Source organism: Sycon ciliatum, chromosome 8, assembly GCF_964019385.1.
Source record: "Sycon ciliatum chromosome 8, ocSycCili1.1, whole genome shotgun sequence".
NCBI lineage: Eukaryota > Metazoa > Porifera > Calcarea > Leucosolenida > Sycettidae > Sycon > Sycon ciliatum.
The window spans coordinates 24217510-24240081 of record NC_088650.1 but is presented as its reverse complement, the minus strand read 5'-3'; the positions used below and the strand labels follow the sequence as shown (position 1 = coordinate 24240081).

Sequence of the window (22572 nt, the reverse complement as noted above, 5' to 3'; positions counted from 1 at the left end):
AGTTACTTCATACTTGGTTGGCAGCCAGTAGCACCGACACGCAGCTCTGAGCAGGCATCATGATCATGGCCCATGGGCCTTGTTTGTTTGTAACGAACTGACTGAAAAATTTATGACCGGCCGATTGACAAGTACAACGCTGTAGTCTAGATGATCGCATACCGAGCTGCGCAACACGGGGTCACACACACACGCACACACAATAAAGCCAAGATTCTTTTTGGGCTTACTCCAGACTCCTGTGCTTTGTTGGGCCCGGATCATCGGCGGATGTGTGCTTTGAGAAAAAACACTACACGACACCTGATCGGTAGAGTTCCGAGTGGCTTGGATCTAGGACTCCTTGTTTTTGTAGCACCGCCGACGTACCACAGATAATTGGATACTCGACTCTCGAGTTGAGTTTGCGGAGCAGTTCAGCTAGCTTTTGCTGACCTCGCAAGCAGCTCCTCTTTGGCGTTTGCAGTGTGCCATTGAGCGTCTGGTAGCAAGCTGACGACAACTGAGCTGGAGACCGGCCCTGTGCCTGTAGGCTGTACTGCAAAGCAGCAACAGTCTTTTGATCGGAGTAGATCTGCCGAGTGTGTGCAAGCGCTCAGGACGTGTGGACGGGTTGAGCGAATATGATCTGTTGATAGGCTAACCCCGTACTAACTTCCACTACTGTATATTACTACCACTAGCACTAGTCCTCTCACTGGTCTCCTGTACGGGCGAGAAAGTCTGCAGCTCGCTTGCAGAAAGAAAGACCCGAAGACCGTGTACGACACCGGCGGCACTCCCGCGTTCGACCAAACCAGAATCGTTCGCTGGCGATCCGAGTTGGGATCGATTTCACCGGCGGCCAACGGACGGTGACGGCTGACTCTTGAACAATCGATTGGTGTGTACGCGGGAGCGCGCAAGGGAAGCGAAATGTTCCGAGGCGGCGGAGGAGGTAAGTCCTTGAACGTGTGTTCACTGCTCCTGTGACACTGACTCGGGAGAAGCTTTGAAATGGCTTTCAGGAAAATCCGTACAGATTTGCAGATGTTCTTGTCCGCACAGATGGAAATGTTCCAGTGCCCTGTTCTACTTCTCTGACACAACACAATTACAGTATTATTCTAATCAAGTGGACGACATTTCTGCAGAGCGGTTTGTACGTGTAGCATGCTAGCAGTACAACACCAGTTTGAGTAAGAGCATGGTGCCTAGCGCCTCTGGTCTGGAAAGCTGAGTTTGTGTCACATTTTCAAGCGGTAGAGATAATCGATTACGGATTAGGCACAGTGCATGCAGGGCTTCCGGTGCGTCGTGTTGCCTTCACTGTGTGACTGTGTCCTCTTTCCTGTTGTACGCACAGGTCGTCCCAATAACGTCAAGTATCAAGACTTCGAGGACGTGGCCAAAAGCGATCAGTTCGGAAAAGCGCCGGTGCAGAATGACGACGCTTTCATGCATGGCGTGGTGTGCAAGGCCAAGGTAAAGTATGTGTCACAATCGCAAAAAAAATCGCCTCCCCCAAACCAATGTAATTATTTGTAGACTTTATGAGTTTGTGACTTGACCGTATCCATGGTGTCTGACTCTGTGAGCATACACGTCTACACGTACTAGTCACTAGTCAGCACGAACCTGTGCTGGATCATGGGCCCTAGTGCCGCCCCTGCGTGTACTGTTATCGTGCCCGTCAACCATGTTCCTCGTGGCAACGGATGTGTGTCCAGTGTGCGTTTGTTTGCGGCCACTTGCAACAGTTCAGTAGAGTACGTTCGGCGGTACCAGAAGACAGTAGGCGGAGCGTGTGCGAATGATTCTGTATCCAGAAACGGGTCGCAGTAGAAGTTGACTTCCAAACAATGGGATTGCACAAATCAGTCGAAATTTGACAAGACCGATGATGGTTTCAAGGAAGACCAGTGTAAGATGACTATGGGTATATCTGTAAATATACTTTCGTTCGATTCGCTCATCATGGGAAAGGGCATATTCCAAACGCTGATGAGTACCAGACACAGCATAGTTGCGTAGGTTACCAACAACATAAAAAGAGTTGATACAACACCATGAGAATGGCAATACTATTTAGGAGACTTGGGCATCCGGAATGACTCCTGCAGCTTATGATGCACCCATCCATCTGCCAGGCGCAGGGTCCCTTGTATTGCATTGTATTCTTATTATTTGCCTTTGGCATTCCCAACAGACCCTAAGGTCTTCTTTCTGGTTGCCTAAGGTGTGCAGTGAGTTCCTGACGGAATGAGTTGGGGCATTAAAAAATGATGATTGATGTGAGAAGTGCATTAAAGCGGTCAGCACCAAGGGTGGTTGATGCCCGAGACCACAGGGCTTGCCAATTGCCAAGGGCAATTATAGTTTTGTTTTTTCACGGCTGAGCGTAGCGAAAGAGTGCAAAAAACGTATTTTTCACTCACAACTATTTTCGTGCATTTGCTCTTGTTCTGCGCAACTCCGTTGAACCTGCCATCGTGGTCTTTGTTTTTCCTCGTGGTAGTTGAAGTTGCCCGCCCACCCACCCTGGTTTCATGGGAGTCGTCCGCTGTTCTTCTTGACAATCTATGCCTATGTGTGTGGCTTATGATTATGACATACACCGGTTATTACATACCATTTCTTGCTATCTCTATTCTTGGGTCTGACTGGCAGCGGGGCAGGAATTAATGAAAATAGAAAGGTTTTTTGGCCGAAAGGCGTGTTTTTCCTCTAGCCCGGTTGAGCGGTCGCGGCTAGGAATGTAGGGAGTCATTGTTTTTCAGGCGCTCCCCTGCTGCCCAGTCACCCATGCTCACCACTGGCCATGCTGTTTCACTTGATTTCACGGCCTTTTCTCCCGCTTGCTGGCGGTTCTTTGATGGATTTAGATGTTTTTCGGCTATTTATCTATTCTGTGGCTGCGAGTGTGGTTTTTTGCTTCTACTCATTTCTGGAAAACCACCACGGTGGTGAGTGTGATTGCTCTGGTAGACCACTACCCCATGTACTGAATAGTCGCTTTGTGAGTGAAAAGCTTAATTATGCTGGGATTAGCAACTTGTGCTGGAACGTCACCATTCAACAGTCTAATTGCAAGGCTCAGCGGCTGCAGGAATTATCCATCACCAATATCCTGCTTTTGCCTCTCACTGTTAGAGAGGTGCAGGTTTATGTGTTGGGGACAGTACAGTTTCGTCCTTTTTGGACTGTTCAACACTGCACACTGAGTAAAATAGAATAAAAAGACTGAAGCTATGAAGGATGGATTCTGAGAGTCAGTAATTCAACCAGGGACGAACGTGTTATGCTCGGAAATACCTGAAAATCCTAACATCTGCAACTCATCGTTTCGTAATCCTGCGAATTTTAGGAAATATTTAACTCGGAAGTCGTCGTAGCGGCTTGTCTTTACAGCACTACCGTAAACGTCCGTAAATATGTACCTGCCCGAAAGAAATACCCCCTTCATTCTTTTTGATTCTGCCTGTTGCCGTCAAGTCAAGCCCGATAAACATACTGCCCGAAATAAGTACCGGTACGGTGCGCACATGCAGAACGTAGCATGTACATCGACATGAAAATGACTTCTCCACTACTTGAGTACACACAAGTTAGGTCCGAAATTTAGTTCGTGTCCGAAAGTCAGTAAATAAAGCAAAAAGTAAATTGTCGTGTCCGTTCCCGAAGGGAACTCCTGACGGTCGCTAACACCCAGTAAACCCTAGCGGCAGATGCAGCGCCTAACGGTGGGGGTGAGCGGATAAGTCTCACAACCACTGGCACAAGTGCCGAGAACGACCCCATTAGCTGCGTCCATGTACCCCTTGTGCCTGGCCACACGTTCCCAGTTGACTGTGGGTAGCAGGACGGTTGGAAAAACCGCTCCCAGGCAGGACTTGAACCAGGTACCTTTCGTATCTCAATCATGGTCTTTGACCAACCCACTGTGCCTGCCTGCCAAAAGTCAGTACCTGCCCGAAAGTTAGTACGGGTGTGGCCACTAAATTTGAAAGTAAATACGTACTTATTTGCGAGCTTTTACGGTAGTATACCTTTAACGTGTATTTGTGTTGAATGATTGATGCCGTGTGCTTTCGTACAGTTTATTGGCAGCATGGAAATCCCACGCCCTAAGAGCAGACCCGAGATCATTTCCAACATGCGCCGCATTCGTGTAAGCACTACATATGGATCTCCTTCAAAGACTGGCTATCTGTTTGCATAAGGCTGAGTATTATCAATTGTATTCTTATCCATTTCCACTTGTGCCTTGTATTATACCATCATTTTCTGTTGGAAACAGTGCTTGAAAAAGCTGCATTAAAATGAATGGGTAAGTTTCGTGAAAGATAGTGTCTTTCTTGGAATCATAGATCAAAAAATGATATTTTTCAGTGGCTTTGATGATGATTGCCAATGTAGATACCATTGCAATACCCGAGATCATTTCCAACATGTACCTATTCGTGTAAGCACTGCGTATGGATGTACTTCAAAGACTATTGCAGAATTTACAGTCATGTGTATTGCACGTGGCAGAGCTTACACTGACCTGAATTGTTTGTACTGACACTTCGGTAGTTTAAAAAAAGATCTGCCGAATCCAGTCCATAGTTTTGCTGGGTAATTGGAGGTAGGACCCCAGTACGCCTGCCGGTGTGTCTTTGTCTGTACCTCGAGTCTTCCGCTCAATCCCCAAGGCTCAGTCTAGTCACGGCTGGTGGATAGTGAAAGACTGCTCCAAACACGTGTGCTTGCATACAATGATCATAATTATCTAGATCCCAAAATTCAAGCGCAGTCTTGACTCTCTCCTGCAATAGTGTAGCATGTCAAACTCTATTATTTTCTTCAGTGGATGCAGCGTAGTGATGTAATGTACTAATCACTGTTGGTTTGTTTGTTGGTTGGTTTGTTTGTCTTCACGTGTCCGCATTATTTGTTCCCCAACTCTACATGTGTGCAGTACGAGTATAAAGCCCGCAATGTTGTCAAGGTCAAAGTCAAGATTCGCATCTCGGTGAGCGGACTGTCAGTGACAAAACGGCAAAAGAAGAAGAGACGTGTAAGTGGGCAATTTCCTGACTATTCCCGAGTATCGTACTGGTCAATGAAACCCCTCTCAGGATCTTTCTACTTGACAGAGTGTGTACCCCTTACATAAAGGTCCATTAAAGGACAATGAAAATGCTGATGGAACCTACAGAGTAGCTGTTTCAATGAGGTGAACCGGTTCAACCAAATGTTGAGCTTCTAGAACCCTTTTTTTGCCTAGACACAAGATGAGGACATGTGAGGTTAGAAAGACAGTGATATTGTAGGAACACAGCGAGAGCGAGAGACAGATAGACAACGGACTGAATGATGGCCACTGAGTAAGAGCCTGTGAGAGGGAAACTAAACTATGCATAAAATCTTGAGAGGGTACACTGCAGGCTTAGATACCATAACAACCTCGGCAACCAAACACAATACAATGTAGCTCATAGAGTGGTTAGCTTGGTTACTGAATCAAAACTTCTCTACTATAAAATAATTGCGATAACAAAACAACTTATGAGCGAGATTGCAACAGCTTGCGAGCTACAAAAGGATGTATTTAGTTAGAAGTGAGCACAAGAATGACAAGAAGAAAAAGAGCACTATCATAGTAGAGATACCAACAGATAAAAGCCCACGGGAAAGCATTTCAAACCAGGAGAAAAATTGAATCTCTCTCCCATTTGTGTTCTTCCTTTCTTTCTCTCTCTCTCTCACTCTCTCTCTCACTCTCACTCTCTCTCTCTCTCTCTCTCTCTCTCTTCTCTCTCTCTCTCTCTCTCTCTCTCTCTCTCTCTCTCTCTCTCTGTATCTATCTATCAATCTATCTCCCTGCATATCTCTCTCTCTCTCTATCTCTCTCTCTCTCTATCTCTCTCCATATCTCTCTCTCTCTTTCTCTCTCTCTCTCTCTCCGTATCTCTCTCTCTCCATATCTATCTATCTCTACCTCTTAGACTGCACTAGGTTGAAATTCCCTAGAAGCGTATGTATTTGGTGTTGATTGAAATGATAGCAAATCACACGCTATATGTGTGTGTTCTGTCTTCTGATCCTGACAGAGACGTAGCACACTGCTCACCGACACACAACCTGAGGTCATTCTAGAGAGTCCCATTTATCGGTAAGTGGTGACCTGATTCATGATTCTCCAGTTTGTTCGTTAACTTCCATTGGGTTATTCTCATTGTTTCCTTGAATAGCCCCAGCATGTTTGTCTTCCAGTTATCCCATAAAGGAACAGGTTAAAAGCCTGCAGATCTGCCATTGAGCCCTCCAAGAAATGTGTGCCGGTTATTACTTTTAGGTTGATTACTTCTCCAAACCCCTACTTGTGCTTGATATGTGTGTGCAATGTATTTCTAGTCAAAGGGGCATTGGCCCCTCTCTCTCTCTCCCCCCCCCTCTCTCTCCCCCCCCCCCCCCTCTCTCTCTCTCTATCTATCTATATATCTCCCCTCTCTCTCTCTCTCTCTCTCTCTCTCTCTATCTATCTATCTATCTCTCTATCTCTCCTTCTCTCTCTTCCCTCTCCTCTCTCTCTCTCTCTCTCTCTCTCTCTCTCTCTCTCTCTCTCTCTCTCTCTCTCTCTATCTATCTATCTATCCATCTCTCTCCCTCTCTCTCTCCCCTCTCCTCTCTCTCTCTCTCTCTCTCTCTCTCTCTCTCTCTCTCTCTCTCTCTCTCTCTCTCTCTCTCTCTCTCTCTCTCTCTCTCTCTCTCTCTCTCTCTCTCTCTCACTCTCCCCCCCCCTCTCTCTTACACGCACTCACTCTCTCTCTCACACACACACACACATACACACACACACACACACACACACACACACACACACTCTCTCTCTCTCTCTCTCTCTCTCTCTCTCTTGCATGTCCTTGGAACAACGCATGCCCAGTTTAACACGAATATGTCACATCTGTGTGTGTGTGTGTGTGTGTGTGTGTGTGTGTGTGTACTTCGAAGTATGTGTGTGTGTGTGTATGTGTGTGTGTGCGTGCGTGCCTGATTTGTCACACATGTTTACATGGACAGAGTGTTCTTCGTCTCACATGACTCATTGGATCGCCAGATATTCAGTTTGGTGTGTCGGGCTGAGCTTGAGGGCGGAAAGAAGTGCTTCGTCTGTGCGGTGTTCAAGGCTTACAAGAAGGTAGGAACTAAAACAAGCGCGTGCCCACGCGCCTACACATACACCTGTCCTATTCTGTTTACTAGTGCCATATTCTATTAGTTCTGCAGCTGTGTACGAGTCCTGCATCTGATCTTGAATTGTGTGAATGTTCGCGATAGTGCCTCTATGTTGTAGTCACATTGGGTTACAGGTGCTGTGTAATATCCTTGTGTTTGCAGTAGCCTCTCTCCCCCCCCCCCCCCCTCTCTCTCAGGATGCTTCTATGCTTGTTGTCACATGCGAGTACAGCTCCTGCACGTAGTCTTTCTACATTTTCATGATTTAGTTCTATCATGGCATCTGTAAGCTTTCAGTCACATGGGAGTACTGGCGCACCATAACATATTTTTGTCACGGTCTGCTGTTTGCTGTGTGGGTGGGTGTACTTGCAGTCACATGCCCTGCGTATTGTGAGAACCGTGGGTCAAGTCTTCGACGCTGTATGCCGCCTTCAAGACACGGATGAAGCGAAGAACATTCCAGGGCTACTACCACCGGAGAAACTTGCCAAGCTCAAAGAACAGAAGGAGGCAAGTGAGACGACTGAGGCTGAAGCCAAGGCTCTGGAAGCGCTCCAAGAAGCCGAGGATGCCTCCAGGGCTCTTGATGAATCCACAGCCGTAAGATTTGTTTTAATGCAGAACTCTTTTGAAGGGTTTACCAGCTTCACCTAAATGTATGTAGAACAATGCCTGGAACGCGTCTAATTTACCCCACATGTCGTTTGGGCCACATCACGTGTGGAATGCCGCTGTGCGTTCTAAGCTTGTGCTCATAAGTTATGCAGCGTGTGAAGCTAATGTCATCGCTAAGACAAACGACATGCCATTACCATCCCACGTCAAGGCAAGTAGATCCGGGATCGGGTTAGCCGTGGCGACCGTCGACTGAATTCTCATGACAGGTAGTGTGCGAAACAGTTGCTGTCCACAGATTTGACAGGTAGTGTGTGTAGTATCCATGCAACACATGTCACTGATAGCCTTGATTCAATGATTTTCCATCTAGTCGACTATCTTGGAGCATCGCAATTCCTTGTGGAGTGGAGTGTAATCACCGTTCTTATAATGGTGTCATTCGTGGCAGCACAGGGCCACGCACAGGGCCACGTTTCAACTTCATGGGTATATAGCCAATCGACAATACGTGCTCTTAAGTGATTGTGAGTAGGTGCAGCATAGATGCATGTCTGGTCTCAGCCAACAGTTCCAATAACTGTCTCCACTGTCGGAAGTGAATCGTACTGCATCTAGGTTCTTTCCCCCTGGAGATAGCTATACCCATCCCAGGGGGCAGCTCCGATACCAGCTCATGGACTTATAGTTAGTAGTGTTCATTTGAATCCATGGACAAACTAGGGAACCTCCAAAATCCAATATTCGGCCCTAGCCAACCACCAGTTGTTCGAGTTTGATCAAACATCTCGAGTCCACCTCCCACACACATGTCGAGTGACAAGCGTTCTTTACTACTTCAGTCAGTAGTTGTCTAGATGCTGAGGAGTTTCTCAGCTATGCCTATGGTGGCTGATTCTTGCGGGTTGTTGGGTCTACCATGCTGTGGAGCATGACGTAAGTTTGTTATGACATTCACCCTGAGCTTAGTTACGTGTCTGAACCTAGCAAGGCTCAGATGCATTATGAATATCTGGCAGTGGAAACAAAGAAAGACATCGAGACAGCTTTCCTAAATGCATGGGGACACTCTGCGCAAACCCTGTAGAAAGCCATGCATTTTATGGTACAGCTCAAAGGGTGAACCCGCATCTGTCCAAATTAAAAGTTGATATTGCACATGAGATAAGGGGGTTGACATGGCTGATGGCGTTTTATGCTTCTGTCCAGGGAGTAGTAAAATACATTTTTTTACTACTCCCTGCTTCTGTCCATCATCAAGACGTTTATGCACAATGGTCGGTGGGATTGGCTCCTGATACACGGATGTGATCTTCGTTCACGATTTGCTCTTTTCTGTCTCCAGTGACTTTGGTACTAAATTCTGTCATTAAAATGTTCTGTGCCTGTATTTCAGGACCATGATGCTGCGGCTGCAGCACCGAGCACACAGGCTAATTCAGAGCCACTCATCCAGTTTGATGACAACTATGAGATGCAGGTGAGAGGGAGAAACTATGCATGATTTCGGGTTAGTGTCCTTTCATTTGAGCGTGTTTTGGGAAGACTATTGGTACGCTCAACTGATGGATTCGCAAAAATTAGCTATACTTTTGGCTAGAAAGGTTATCAATAAGAATTCACCCTCACTAAGTATCTTTGTAGTCCCTATTTTTAAATATATATTTTCATCTCTGTCCATTTACCTGCTGTTTCATCCTAGTAGTGGAAATCTGTGAACGTGTGGCTCACCGTGAGGAGTGGATTACACAAGTGTCACAGGGGATGAACGTGTCAACACCTCAGGACCTTCAGTTGGGCACACCAGTTATCGATGTGGTAGCGAGTCAGTCCACCACTGGCGTAGTTGTGCACTTGCTCCATTGGCCGTGCATTGATTGGACCGCACTGTTAAAATGTAATGATTGCGGAGTGCTCTTTCTCGTTCTCATTGCTGTATTCTTGCTGAATTACTTGTTCTGCTAAAAAAAAACCAGGTGAAATCATTTGAGGAGCAGCAGACATCCGAGCAATACAATGCACAGCAAGCGGCCAGGTTAGCAAATGCCAACCAAGTGCACAAGACGGAATCAGCCGACCTGATGCGAGAGTTTGGTCTGAGCGTGGACCAGCAGCGCTTCCTCCTCAACAACTACACGGTGCCTGGTCAGCCGAATGCCGCCAGGGCCGGCGCAGGTACTGCTGCTGCTGCTGGCAGTGGACTGCCGTCGCCACCTCCTGCTGGTAGTCGTGGTATTCTACCACCACTTCAGAGAACACAAGTAAGCACTCTGCAATGTACAATGTGTGTATGTACTCTGCATGAACGTGTGTGTATACTCTGCAACTTATATAGAACGTGTGGATGTACTCTGCAATATGCAATGTGTGTGTACTCTGCAATATAGAATGTGTGTGTGTGTGTGTGTGTGTGTGTGTGTGTGTGTGTGTGTGTGTGTGTGTGTGTGTGTGTGTGTGTGTGTGTGTGTGTGTGTGTGTGTGTGTGTGTGTGTGTGTGTGTGTGTGTGTGTGTGTGTGTGTGTGTGTGTGTGTGTGTGTGTGTGTGTGTGTGTGTGTGTGTGTGTGTGTGTGTGTGTGTGTGTGTGTGTGTGTGTGTGTGTGTGTGTGTGTGTGTGTGTGTGTGTGTGTGTGTGTGTGTGTGTGTGTGTGTGTGTGTGTGTGTGTGTGTGTGTGTGTGTGTGTGTGTGTGTGTGTGTGTGTGTGTGTGTGTGTGTGTGTGTGTGTGTGTGTGTGTGTGTGTGTGTGTGTGTGTGTGTGTGTGTGTGTGTGTGTGTGTGTGTGTGTGTGTGTGTGTGTGTGTGTGTGTGTGTGTGTGTGTGTGTGTGTGTGTGTGTGTGTGTGTGTGTGTGTGTGTGTGTGTGTGTGTGTGTGTGTGTGTGTGTGTGTGTGTGTGTGTGTGTGTGTACTCTGCAATATAGAATGTGTGTACGTGCTCTGCAATATACAGTGTGTGCACATGCTCTGCAATACTCAATCCCCGGGCAGTTCTTAGAATAGAGACTCAAATTGGATCATTATTTCCATCTATTGATGGCAAAGGTAACATTAGCAGTAGCCAAGAACTCATTACATTCTGCAACGAATCACTTTACTTTTATTTTCTCTATGCCTCCCCCCCCCCCCCTCTCTCTCTCTCTTTCTCTCTCGGTCTTGTTGTGCAGCTAAGTGTCACCTCGAATAATATGCCCGATGACTCATTGATGATGAACCTTGACCAGACTGATGGCGGTGACACTTCGCGGGAGCTGCTCGACTCCGGCTCCCCAATAGATGTCTACTCCGATCCAAACAATTTCTCTCCGGATGAGTCCAAGCGGTTACTCCCGCGCCTCTTTGCCGTGCAACGCGCTCAGTCTGCACAGCTACAGCTCCTGCAAGATCAGCTTTCTGCCGAGACGAGGCAACGTGTGGTTGCTGAGGTATGCTCCCATTGCCATGCGTGCTCTGATTTTGTACTTCTAGTTTAGGAAGCTCCGGGTATGAGTACTGTGTGAGAAGAGGGGTATGAGTACTGTGTGAGAAGAGGACACGTTCAACTGGAAGCTTTCATGCTTACTAGTGTCCAATGCACATGATTGTATTAAACACTCATGGCATGCCGTGGTTGGATTCACCCTCCCTTTCTTGTATTGGCTATGTATTATTATGTGCCATGAAGTGGAGACGATAAATAAATAAATGCTCTGCCGCTGACACTCCGACAGCTATCCAGTGATGGAGTGGATTTTGTGTGTCACGAGTAACCAAGCTAAGCATAACATGTAGATGATGATTGGATGCACAACTCTGTCAATTGCACACTCACCCTTTTAGTAGATCCATGTGGTCTTTACTCTGTTGCAGTAACATGGCTAGCATTCCTGTTTTGTATGGTTTTGTACATGATGGAAATCTCTGCATGTGTTGATTTCCTATGACCTGGTGACTGCAGGCTAAGGTTGAGCATCTTCTACAGCAGAACAAAGAACTCGCCGATCACGTCACCTGGCTAGTGCAGCAGGTGAAAACACAGGCTGGGTCCGCACCGGAGCTTCCTCCTACCAAGAGGCACATCCCCACATCTGAAGGCGCGGCAGCATCATCAGATACCAACCCCTTGGTTGGCTTTGACGACAGTTTTGTGCCACCACCAACCACTGCCATGACAGTGCACAATGGAGTACCGACGTCTCTAGCCATGCACAGCAAGAAACCGAGCTCTTCAGACTCTGAGTCTGACTCAGACAATGAGGAAGAAGGCACCGAGGTTGCCTCCGTTCGAACAGCTGGCACTGAGGTTTCTCCCACGCCGTATGGCCGACTGGGTGATAGTACTACGGACGATGAGCTTGATGGACAGCATGCGAATGCAACAAGCACACCAGCGGCGAATAATTCAGCGGCCCCTGTCGCATCAATCTCTGAACTCGGCGACTTCCCTGGCAAGGAGGTCGGTGGAGGCGCCGAGACGCAACGGCTCACGTTTGATATGAGCTAAAACAATGCGATGTTCACACCTGTCCTGTCTGTACAGAAATAGGAGAAGACTTGCGTAATGTCACCGCTAACCATGTCAGTCTTAGAGTTTTCCTGCTGTGCTGTTTGCTCCAAATAATTTTTGAAAATAGTCGCAACATAGCGATGCATAGGTCTTGCCCAATGATTCAGTAATCATTCTCTCCCTTGTGTTGTAGCATTAATTTTATTTTTCCCTAAAAATGTGGTAGGGAAATGGACAATGGACTTTCCAGAACTCCTTCGAATAATATTTCTTTGCGCTTACCTTACATGCTACAGGCTACAGAAAACTGCCATGTCAATCGTTTACTTCAAGAAGTACTTGGCTACATATACATGCATAGCTATGAAAATGATATTTTTCAGTTGACAGCAGTGTTTTGGTTTTTGTTTGTTTTGTTTCGTGCTCATGTCAGCGAAATCATATACTGATATAGTTTTCATCCCGTTTTCTTGGGAAGAACAGTCTTTTGAAATAGCTGGCTACTACGGTGGAGCGTTTTTTAGTAACAAGCACAAGCCAGCTCTGCTGAGAGGTTGCTTCACAGCTTTCATGTGATGTCTTTCTTTGATACAATCAATCTAAGAAGCACCAACGCCATATTTTGTCACATGCAATATCTGTGCCAGGTTTGATCTGATTATCATTGTCCATTGGTGATGTGCCTGAATGAGCTTTGATGGCCACGTGTGCATGTGTGTGTGTGTGTGTGTGTGCGCGCGTGCGTGCATGTGTGTCTGTGTGTGTGTGTGTGTGTGTGTGTGTGTGTGTGTGTGTGTGTGTGTGTGTGTGTGTGGTGTGTACACACGTGGGTACATAATGTGTGTTTGTCTCTCCATCTCCTCACTTACGGTCTCCAGCAGCATGCTGTCAATACAGGTTGCCCTAGCAAGTCTACAGTATAGGGTGTGCATAGCCGTTCTCAGTACAAGTAGTCTGATGTGTTCCATTTGGTAGACGAGGTGTGCATTCGGAGTAAGTTCAGATTACTCTGTCAGCTAACTGTTATGTGGGTTGCGCAGAGATAAATAATTATTACAGTTATAAGGGGTACTGGCTGTGTTATAGTACTTGTTAGCAAAAATCCGAGCTAACAATGTTACATACGCGCTGCGCTGCATTGTGCTGTACTGCATTCAAGACTGACGTCACTTGCTTTCTTGCTGTGTAATCACAAAATGGCGCCCTGCTTATTGTCGGTGAAAAGTGAGTAAGCTGATATTGCTTGCTCTGCTGTGTCTTTCCGGACAACAGGTCTTTTTGCAGCAGCATTTCTTTTCCCACCACAGGCGCGTTGCACCACCGTTGAAGATGGTCCGGCCGGAGGGGGTGCGGGCCCACTGAGTGCGGGGGGGGGGGGGTCTCCCCCTGGAAAACTTTGAAATTAGGGTGCAAAATCCTGCATTCTGGGCACATTTGGCATTGTGTTGAAAAAGTGATGCGGCCAGAGCCGGACCCGTGGACCGGCCGTTACACCCCTGCACAATCCCTACCTAGTACCTATCCATCATTATGGACACATTGACCTGGTCTACTCTCACAACTGGTCACGGATACCGGCAGCTCTACTTTGAGCTAACAGTAGCTCTAACGCCTAGCTCATTGATTTGCTTGTGAATCTATTTTGGTGCGTCTTTATCTGCTTCATTCAGATCTTGTCGACGTCGGCTATTGTTGCTATCATAGTATGGCCCTATGGGAGACTGTGAATCATTTGTGGGCATGCATACACTGATGGCATTACTGTATCGGTAATGCCGTATGCATGGCCACTGGTACAGTTCCGCAGGTTGGTAACAGCAAGTCGTATCCATGGTATAAAACTCCCTGGTTGGTGCGCTTTCCAACGGCCGAAACGCGAAGAGAGTTGGAAAGCTTGTGCCTTTGTGGATAACTCGAAATAATTTGCGCTAAGACGCTGCAAAATCGCTCCGATTTCGGATTTCATTCCACAGAATGTGGTACAGTACCTTCAACTACAAGTACTACCGGTACCGTATTGTACAAGATGCGGTCGTCCTTGAGTCTTGACCGCATTTCCGTCACTTCGCAGCAGGGAGTAGTAAAATATTATTATTTTACTACTCCTTGCTTCGCAGTGGCCTTTCTTCCGTTCAGTTTTTTTTGTTTTGTTTTTGGGAGTATCGGCCTTTTTTGCCAAGAATGCAAGATGGACAAGAGTTCGCTGTCAAAGAGAACTGTCCCCGAATTGCGACTCCTGCTGCAGGAAAGGCAGCTGGAGGTCAGTGGCCGTAAGACCGACGTGATAGAGCGACTGCTGGCTGCTGGTAAGTCCAGCAGGATCCCTGCTAATCAGGATGGATTAGTGTTTCACTTCGCCGAGCCACCGTGCTCTCAGCTGAGACTTCTGTGTGTTGGACGTTTTGAGAGTTCAACTCCAAAGAAGGCGATGCGACTTATTTACAATCGAGAGTGACATCCTACTTATACGCATGGATACAGTATTGAAACAATGTGGTTCAAACCTCAAACTGTAGGGATGCGACTTATAATCGAGTGCGCCATAATCGGGAAAATACGGTATTCCAAACTCGTCATCATTCTCTGCTGGGGGGCCGTGGTTTATGCTACCAGTAGTACCAGGCCTTTAGGCTTTACCATTTTGTTTTCGCTTTAGAGTGTGTGCAATGCAACCTCCGCGCGCGTCCGGTGATGAGATCCGCAGAGGTACAGTCCGTAACTGTTCTTGACTTTGGTGCAGAGGCCACATGCGCAGCGCCCAGCGCAGGTCAGCGAGCTTCAATATTTTTTCTATCCGACAGTCAAAAGTAACTAACTTTGCAATTTCCGTTCAGCTAGCGGCTACCTAGTCATATACCTACCTAGTTTGTTGTTCGGACTCCAGTCTCCGTCCAATCTCCGTCCAGTCTCTGTCCAGTCTCCGTCCAGTCTCCGTCCAGTCTCCGTCCAATCTTCGAAGCACCCATGATGGATCACCTCCGCACAGAAGGACAGTCCCCAAGGCGCACCCAAGCGCGTATCCGACGTGCCTGTTCTTCGGAGACATGTAAAACGATATGCTTGGTGCTCTTTTTCCTCTTGACGGTGTGCGTCTTTTCCGTCGAGATTGTCTTCGCTGTCTCTGCTTCGAAAAGTAAGCATGACGTGCTGTATATCCGTGAGCACTTTATTGCCGCGCTATCTTGTAACTGACCGACAGACATAGAACACCAAATGCTGTACTGTGTGTATGCGTGCGTGCGTGTGTGTGGCACGTGTGTTTGTGTGTGTGTGTGTGTGCGCGCGCACTCGCCACTGCATGTATATGTATGCACACAGTGAGACCCAGCTTCCTGTGATCATGGTGATTACGAAAACGTTTTTGGTCCAGCACTCACTGACCAGTTAGAAGGTTACCATTACTGGCACTGGACAGTGCAGCTGATCTTTGAAAGTATGTGTGTGTGTGGGGGGGGGGCTGAATGTATGTGTGGGTGGGTGTATTGGGGGGGGGGGGGATGTATGTGTGGGTCTGTGTATGGGGGGGGGGGGGGGTGAATGTATGTGTGGGTGTACCATACCTTGCCGTGGTATGTGTAGTCGATTTCCAATCGAGAGGTTGTGGGTTCCATTCCCGACGATTATGGTCGCATCTGTCTTTCTTCTCTTTCTCAGTTTCCTAGCTTTTCAGAGCAATCACACACCATGCTGTGTTCTTCCAACACAGGATATATCCAAATGCTTTAATTAAGCCACTGGACCCTAATGCAGGCATACTTGATCTTTGAGTAGACCCGTGTGTCGTCAGCGGGATGATACATTACCGGTATGTACTAATCTGCTGCATCTTGCCTGGCGTTCTGTTTCTGGTGGTGATTCAATGTGCAGAGAAGGCAATCTGGTGGCTTCAGGTCTGCATGTATATACCTGTAGTCATGATGGTGTACCTGATGTATTTCCTCTGGTAAGTTAGGTGAAAACTTAAAACTGAACATTCACTTATCACTCCCCCCCCCCCCCCCTCTCACGTGACCACGAGTGTCCACATGTATCCTCACACATTAATTCACCACTCAACCGTTTGGGGATAGCGTGCTTCTTGTATTATGCCAAGCATGACACGCTGAGTCCAGCTTGACTCGGCTGAGTCCTTTTAAAACTACTAATTACTGCTCTAACATGAAGCCATGCCTCCGAGCAGGGAAAGAGAAGAAGAAGCAAGAAAAAACTTGGCGTTCTGCAAGCTACAACAGTAAGAAGTGCCAGTTGTGTAAGACCACTCGCCCATGAGGCCTTCCGGATGATGCTGTGCTTCCAGCATGCAACTTTCCCTGCTGCTACGCTTACGCATGCCTGTATGCGGTACGCCTACCGAGCTGCCTGAGCCCCAGAGGCTTCCCTGATGTCACCCGGGGTTCGGCCAGCCTGGGGGTGACGATGTCGCCTTGAGCGCTTGTCGTAGCTGGGATCCCGTAGGCGGCACACAGGGCTGCCGAATATGTCGCTGGCCTGAGGGCAAGCAGGGCGCCCAGCTCAGGTTGCACGCGGCAGCGGCATGAGCTGGGCACGGTGACGGTCGGTGATAACTACAGCTTCCTCCTCCGGAAACTTCCATTAAATCTGTACAGTAGAGTGCCGATTATCCGCACCCCTCGGGCGCAGCCTGTCTCCTAGGATCAGTTTCGAATGAGAAGAATGGTCAGATAAGGGAGCAGTCACACATCTATCTAAAACATGAATATTCCCGCATGTTTTCATTACTTTACATTCCCCTCGGCAGTACAACAGGAACTAGGCGCACTCCAGCTCCAAAAATGACACTATCGTTGTACATTTTGACTCCAATCTGTTGTAATACATTTTGTGCATCGCTTGAATGGTGCTGCGAGTGGGGAAAATTGAAAAACATCGAAAAGCTGCCACAGAGTACTCCGCTTATAACGAATTAGCATAATTATACTTGAAGCAGGGAATTTTGTCACGGGTGTAGCGAACCCCTGTCCATGTCCCTGTTTGAACCCATTCAAAATCGACCCTTTGTAGCACACAGTTTTCGTTTATAACAAACCAAATCTTGTAGGGCTGCATGTAAAACAAGTGCACTCATGCTGTCATGGGCCACTTGCCAGTCATGACTTGCTGCTTGTATGGTGTGAACTCTGCGTGACCATGGGAGCATTTTGACATACAGTCAACTTCGCTAATAACGACTGCGGATATAACGACAGAATTTCCATGCCCAGAGCAAAGTCCCATCCCACTGTAATACATATAATGAGACTTCGGGTATAACAACACTTCGCGAATAAGGACACCTTTTTGACGCCCCACCGAGTGTCGTTGTAAGCGAAGTTGACTGTACATATTGTGTTGTGGGTTCATGTTTGGATAATTAGAATGTCCGGATTATTAGAAGTTTTTGATGGCATTTGGAGGTTCGCATTATCAGGATTTCACCTGTATAACAAACTTTGGCTATAAAGAACTAATTCTCCTGCACAATGGTGTTCTTTATAATCAGGAGTCGACTGTAATTTGGCTATTCCCGTAGCTATGCAAAAGACATTACTTGAGTAACGTCTGGCGCTTCCCAGGGTCCACACAGCTTTAATTCCGTACTTCTTTGTTTTTTGTTTGGCACTATCCCGTACCTATCCCGGACCGTACCATCAAAGACAGCTGGCCACGCTATTCAAATAGGGCTTTCAAATACAACAATGTGTATGTATCCGAAGTGTATCGGGGAATGCATGCAGGGCGATAGTGCGGGTTCGAATCCCATGTTATGTGTTGAAAAATAGGAGAAATGAAAAAAACATTGCTATGATTTTTTGGAAAAGAAAGAGTGAACGAAGCGTCAACGTGAAGCAACTTGGAAGAATGTGTATGTATGCGAAGTGTATCGGGGGAATGCATGCAGGACGATAGTGCGGGCTCGAATCCCATGTTACATGTATCAAGAGTACATAGCCAGGAGTGTGCAACTCGACGATCCCCCAATTTTTTTATGACATCAGTCTTTGGTGGCGGTTTGGCTCACTGATGCCATCATGCGCAGCCAGAGATCAAAGTACAAATAATTTGTACAGTACAGCTACGGTAGTCCAAGCAGAACAACGGACGAAAGATCGATGTGTATTGAACCTGATGAACTCTCACGGTATCTACAAAATAAGCGGAATAAAAAAAATTCTGCCACAGGTGAACTCATCGCAGCGCAAGATAAGAGTTGCACATTCTTGGTTATGTACTCTTGATGCTATTGTATTGTTAAAAATAGGAGAAATGATAAAAATCACTCTGCTTTTTAGGAAAAGAAAGAGTGATCGAAGCGTATAGGAGAAAAGAAAAATTATAACATCGCTATGCTTTTGTGCAAAGAGAACGGGAAAGAAACTCTACAAAGAGAAAAAATTATGCACTGAATGTGGAGTACCGTTGTGTGTGACAAGGTAGAAAAATGCAGGAAAGGGAAAGAGGAAACATGCATGACAGAGGAGGACGGATCTTGATCTTTACAAATAATGATTTACATATACCGAACGCATGTCCTTACACCCGCAGCAGAGATGAAGCCCAGAGCAGTTGCTGAAGAACGCCAAACGGAAAAGATCTTGGAAAGGAAAAGAAAGAGTGAGCGAAGTGTACAAAGCGGAAAGACGGGAAAGAAACTACCGTACTGGCAATATATGTTGCCGCGTAACGCGTAACGCAGGGGGTGCGGCGTAACGCGCGACCAGGCTAGTGCGACAAATTTTCGTTGCGTTCGTAACGCGCGTCCGGCGGGGTGCGGCGATCTTTTCATTGCAAAAAAGGCTGAAAACTGTGAAAGCACGTGTACCGCGTGGTGAAAAGTTCAAAACTGGACGCAGCAGGAAGTCCTGCAATAGCAAAAAAAAGGACTGCGGCAATATAGAAACCTGTGTAACGGCTCCTGTGCGACTTTGCATGTAACGCCCTGCGTGCGGTAAACATGTGCCAATGTAACGCTTCATGGCCTCACTGCGACCATGTATATTGCCAGTACGGTATACAAAAAGAAACAGTATGCGCTGAATGTGGAATACTGTTGTGTATGACACGTGGACACAAGGTCCGAATAATGGCTGTGGAATCAAATAACATAATGGAAGCGCTTTTCAATACAATGATGAAGCCAATCAGTTCTAATAACATGCATGATGAGCTAGGCAAATAAAAAGGATAGCGTAGGGCACTGAGCTTTCAAACTCTCTCATTGTCCAGCCCGACTAGACGATCCGGAAAATCGATCATGCGGATAGTTGACGTCCGGATAATAGTTCCACTGTATTGGCTTACTTCATGGTTTGGAGGCTGCTGATCATGATGATGAAACTTGAGTTTCTTCGGAGGTGAACGAAAGCCAAGGTGCCTGAAATTGCACTGAAGTGCAGCAGGTCATCACGCTCAGCTTTCTTGGCACGCCTCCTACCTGCGTTGTTAAAGTGAAGCATGTTGTGCACCTTTGTGCTGCATGCACGCAGCAGGCAACCGGTACAGTACATGGCATAGTGCACGAAGCACGCGTTCGACGATCAGTAGGATGACAGTTCATGTGTCGCCAATTTTCAATTTTGTTTTAAGTTTCGGATGAGGACCTAACAGATTTTTCTGTATCTTGAAATTCAAATGGCCGTATCTCTTCACGGGGATGCATCTTTGTAACAGAGCTTTAAAAGAATGCTGCCTCTGTGTAGCGTAATAGTATATTCATGATAATTTACAAAAAAGAGAGCTGAAGATTGGTGAACTGGGGAAATCTGCACGCCTGTACATTGTCATGTTATTGTTTGCTCACATCCCCAGGTTTCGAAGGAGAGAGGCCTACGAACAACAGCATTGTCAGCTGCGAAATCTAGAACGTGGCTTGATACTAGTGGACGAGGAGAATGGACTGCAGTCTCTTTCACGCCTCGTGTTACCACCGAGTATAAGGGCAGCAGTTGCGCATACCGCTGAAAGTTTAGGAAATGCGTCCATCATTGCGTCTGATGTGGAAGCAGGTAGGCCTGCTGATAACATCACTGATGTGTGTGTGTGTGTGTGTGTGTGTGTGTGTGTGTGTGTATGTGTGTGTGTATGTGTGTATGTGTGTGTGTGTGTGTGTGTGTGTGTGTGTGTGTGTGTGTGTGTGTGTGTGTGTGTGTGTGTGCGTGTGCGTGTGTGTGTGTTTTCATTCTCCTGGGCCATTACTAAAACCAGTGCATGCCGGAGTATGTGGTGTGATGTGTGTGTGGGAAAAACGGAAAAGTAGGGATTCACTGGCAAGAGAAATAAAACTTCAAATAGCTGTGAGGTGTAGACCAGGCTGAATAGTGGTGGTCAAATCTTCGGCCTTGAAAGCTGTTAAATGGTGCGACCAAGCACAAGTTGCTATAGCTTCTGCTATAGCATCGTTATCATCGCCTCTAGTGATGGGCGTCAAAAGGTCAGAAGGTGTGTGTGTGTGTGTGTGTGTGTGTGTGTGTGTGTGTGTGTGTGTGTGTGTGTGTGTGTGTGTGTGTGCATGCATGCGTGTGTGTGTGTGTGCCGGTGTGTGTGTGTATGCATGCATGTGTGTGTGTGTGTGTGTGTGTGTGTGTGTGTGTGTGTGTGCATGCGTGCGTGCGCGCGTGCGCGCGTGTATGTGTGTGTGTGTGTACTGAGAAATTCGAGGACCTGACGCCTATCTCCAGCACTTCTGTGACACTTTGCGTCGTCGAGTTGTAGTTAGAGCGGTATGTCCAATTGTCTTACTAGCTTAGTTTCGTCATCATCCAGTAACTTTCGGCATTCTTTGTTGCCGTGGGACTTAGCTCGTGCTCTTCTTCGTTGCGCTTTCCTTCCCCTCTTGGACCTTTCCTAACCCGAGCCTTCCAAGTTGGATCGTTGTTGGTTTGCGCCCCATGGAAGTGTTAGAGCTAGGTGTCAGGTTGTCGAATGTCTCAGTTTTTCTTGTTAGTTTGTGCCTTTTTGCGGCACTCGCTGACTGAATGATTATGATCTGGTCACGTTGGTGGACAGTTAGTCATAACTCGGAACATTTTGTCATTCTTTAAAGCCATACTCTTTCCTTTGTTGCAGTAGCATGACTAGTATTCTTGTTCTGCATGTACCGTAAAGTACCGTTGATCCGCCCCACGCCATGTCGCTTCCCCGCTGGGTTTTCGGCACGGGGCGGGAAGTAGATAAAGACTGCCAAGTGCAGTTCAATGCACAACAACGCGGAAGTTCGGACTCGATGTGCTGAATTGTACACATTTTCATCCTGCACTGGCACGTATTGTGTATAGCATTGCATGCGTCGATTCAACATCGTATTCCGCTGTAAATGCCGAAGTCGCTTCACAGGCAGAAAATCGACAGGGGGCGGCAATTATAGAGGGGGCGGATCGACGGTACTTTACGGTATATCATGTAAATTCCTACATGTGCATGTGTTGATTAACTTGATTTGCTATGACCTGGTGACTGCAGGCCAAGTGTGAGCATCTTCTACAGCAGAACAAAGAGCTCGCCGTATACATAACCTGGTTAGTGCAGCCGTGAGGTGAAACCGCAGGCCGGGGCCGCACCAGAGCTTCCTCCAACCAAGAGGCACATTCTCACATCTGAAGGTGCGGCAGCATCATCAGGTACCAACCCCTTGGTTGGCTTTGACGACAGTTTTGTGCCACCACCAACCCGCACTGCCATGACAGCGCAGAATGGAGCACCGACGTCTCTAGCCATGCACAGCAAGAAACCGAGCTCTTCAGACTCTGAGTCTGAGTCAGACAATGAGGAAGAAGGCACCGAGGTTGCCTCCATTCGAACAGCTGGCACTGAGTTTTCTCCCACGCCGTATGGCCGACTGGGTGATAGTACTACGGACGATGAGCTTGATGGACAGTATGCGAATGCAATAAGTCAAATTGTTAACAATACATACGTCTTGCACAATGGCTCATTAATCAGTGCCTTCTTTTATGTAGAATCGGTTTATTATTTTTCTCAAAATACTTTGTGAAATGCAAAATGGAGGCTTTCACAACTGCTTCGAAGAATGTTTGTTGCTGCTAAGTTACGTTCATTGGTCCTTTTTCCCTATAAATCATTTGGCTCTCCATCCGAGTCTAAGTTACATTCTGCGAACTACAGAAAACCGCCATGTTTATTGTGTACTTAAAAAAAGCAGTTGTCTATGCAGATAGCTATAAAGTGATGTTTCAGTTGACAGCACATGTATCAGTATTCAGCAATAAGACTCGCTCTCCTCACGTCCTTATCTAAAGCTTGGTAAGGATCCTAGG

The 22572-nt window shown here is 47.0% G+C and overlaps 2 protein-coding genes across 2 annotated transcripts; both read left to right on the top strand.

Annotated features, from left to right (window-relative positions):
- The first annotated feature begins 206 nt into the window (after positions 1 to 206).
- On the top strand, positions 207 to 12959 carry LOC135822434 (dystrophin-like protein 1). Its single transcript, XM_065335202.1, has 11 exons — positions 207 to 937; positions 1346 to 1464; positions 4079 to 4150; positions 4943 to 5041; positions 6078 to 6139; positions 7048 to 7165; positions 7579 to 7806; positions 9218 to 9301; positions 9798 to 10082; positions 10983 to 11240; positions 11753 to 12959. The coding sequence occupies exons 1-11, from the start codon at positions 916 to 918 to the stop codon at positions 12296 to 12298; spliced, it is 1893 nt and encodes a 630-aa protein (XP_065191274.1). The 5' UTR covers positions 207 to 915; the 3' UTR covers positions 12299 to 12959.
- Positions 12960 to 15067: 2108 nt separating this feature from the next.
- LOC135822433 (uncharacterized) lies at positions 15068 to 22530 on the top strand. Its single transcript, XM_065335201.1, has 4 exons — positions 15068 to 15434; positions 16169 to 16244; positions 20108 to 20304; positions 21758 to 22530. The coding sequence occupies exons 1-4, from the start codon at positions 15266 to 15268 to the stop codon at positions 21766 to 21768; spliced, it is 453 nt and encodes a 150-aa protein (XP_065191273.1). The 5' UTR covers positions 15068 to 15265; the 3' UTR covers positions 21769 to 22530.
- The last annotated feature ends 42 nt before the right edge of the window (positions 22531 to 22572 follow it).

Excerpts from the sequence above, each read along its gene's own strand:
- LOC135822434 (XM_065335202.1), top strand. The coding sequence starts at position 916 with ATGTTCCGAGGCGGCGGAGGAG. Across the intron at positions 938-1,345 it reads GTTCCGAGGCGGCGGAGGAG|GTCGTCCCAATAACGTCAAG; the intron begins GTAAGTCCTTGA and ends TTGTACGCACAG. Across the intron at positions 6,140-7,047 it reads CTAGAGAGTCCCATTTATCG|AGTGTTCTTCGTCTCACATG; the intron begins GTAAGTGGTGAC and ends TTACATGGACAG.
- LOC135822433 (XM_065335201.1), top strand. The coding sequence starts at position 15,266 with ATGATGGATCACCTCCGCACAGAAGGACAGTCCCCAAGGCGCACCCAA. Across the intron at positions 15,435-16,168 it reads CGCTGTCTCTGCTTCGAAAA|AGAAGGCAATCTGGTGGCTT; the intron begins GTAAGCATGACG and ends TTCAATGTGCAG. Across the intron at positions 16,245-20,107 it reads TACCTGATGTATTTCCTCTG|GTTTCGAAGGAGAGAGGCCT; the intron begins GTAAGTTAGGTG and ends TCACATCCCCAG.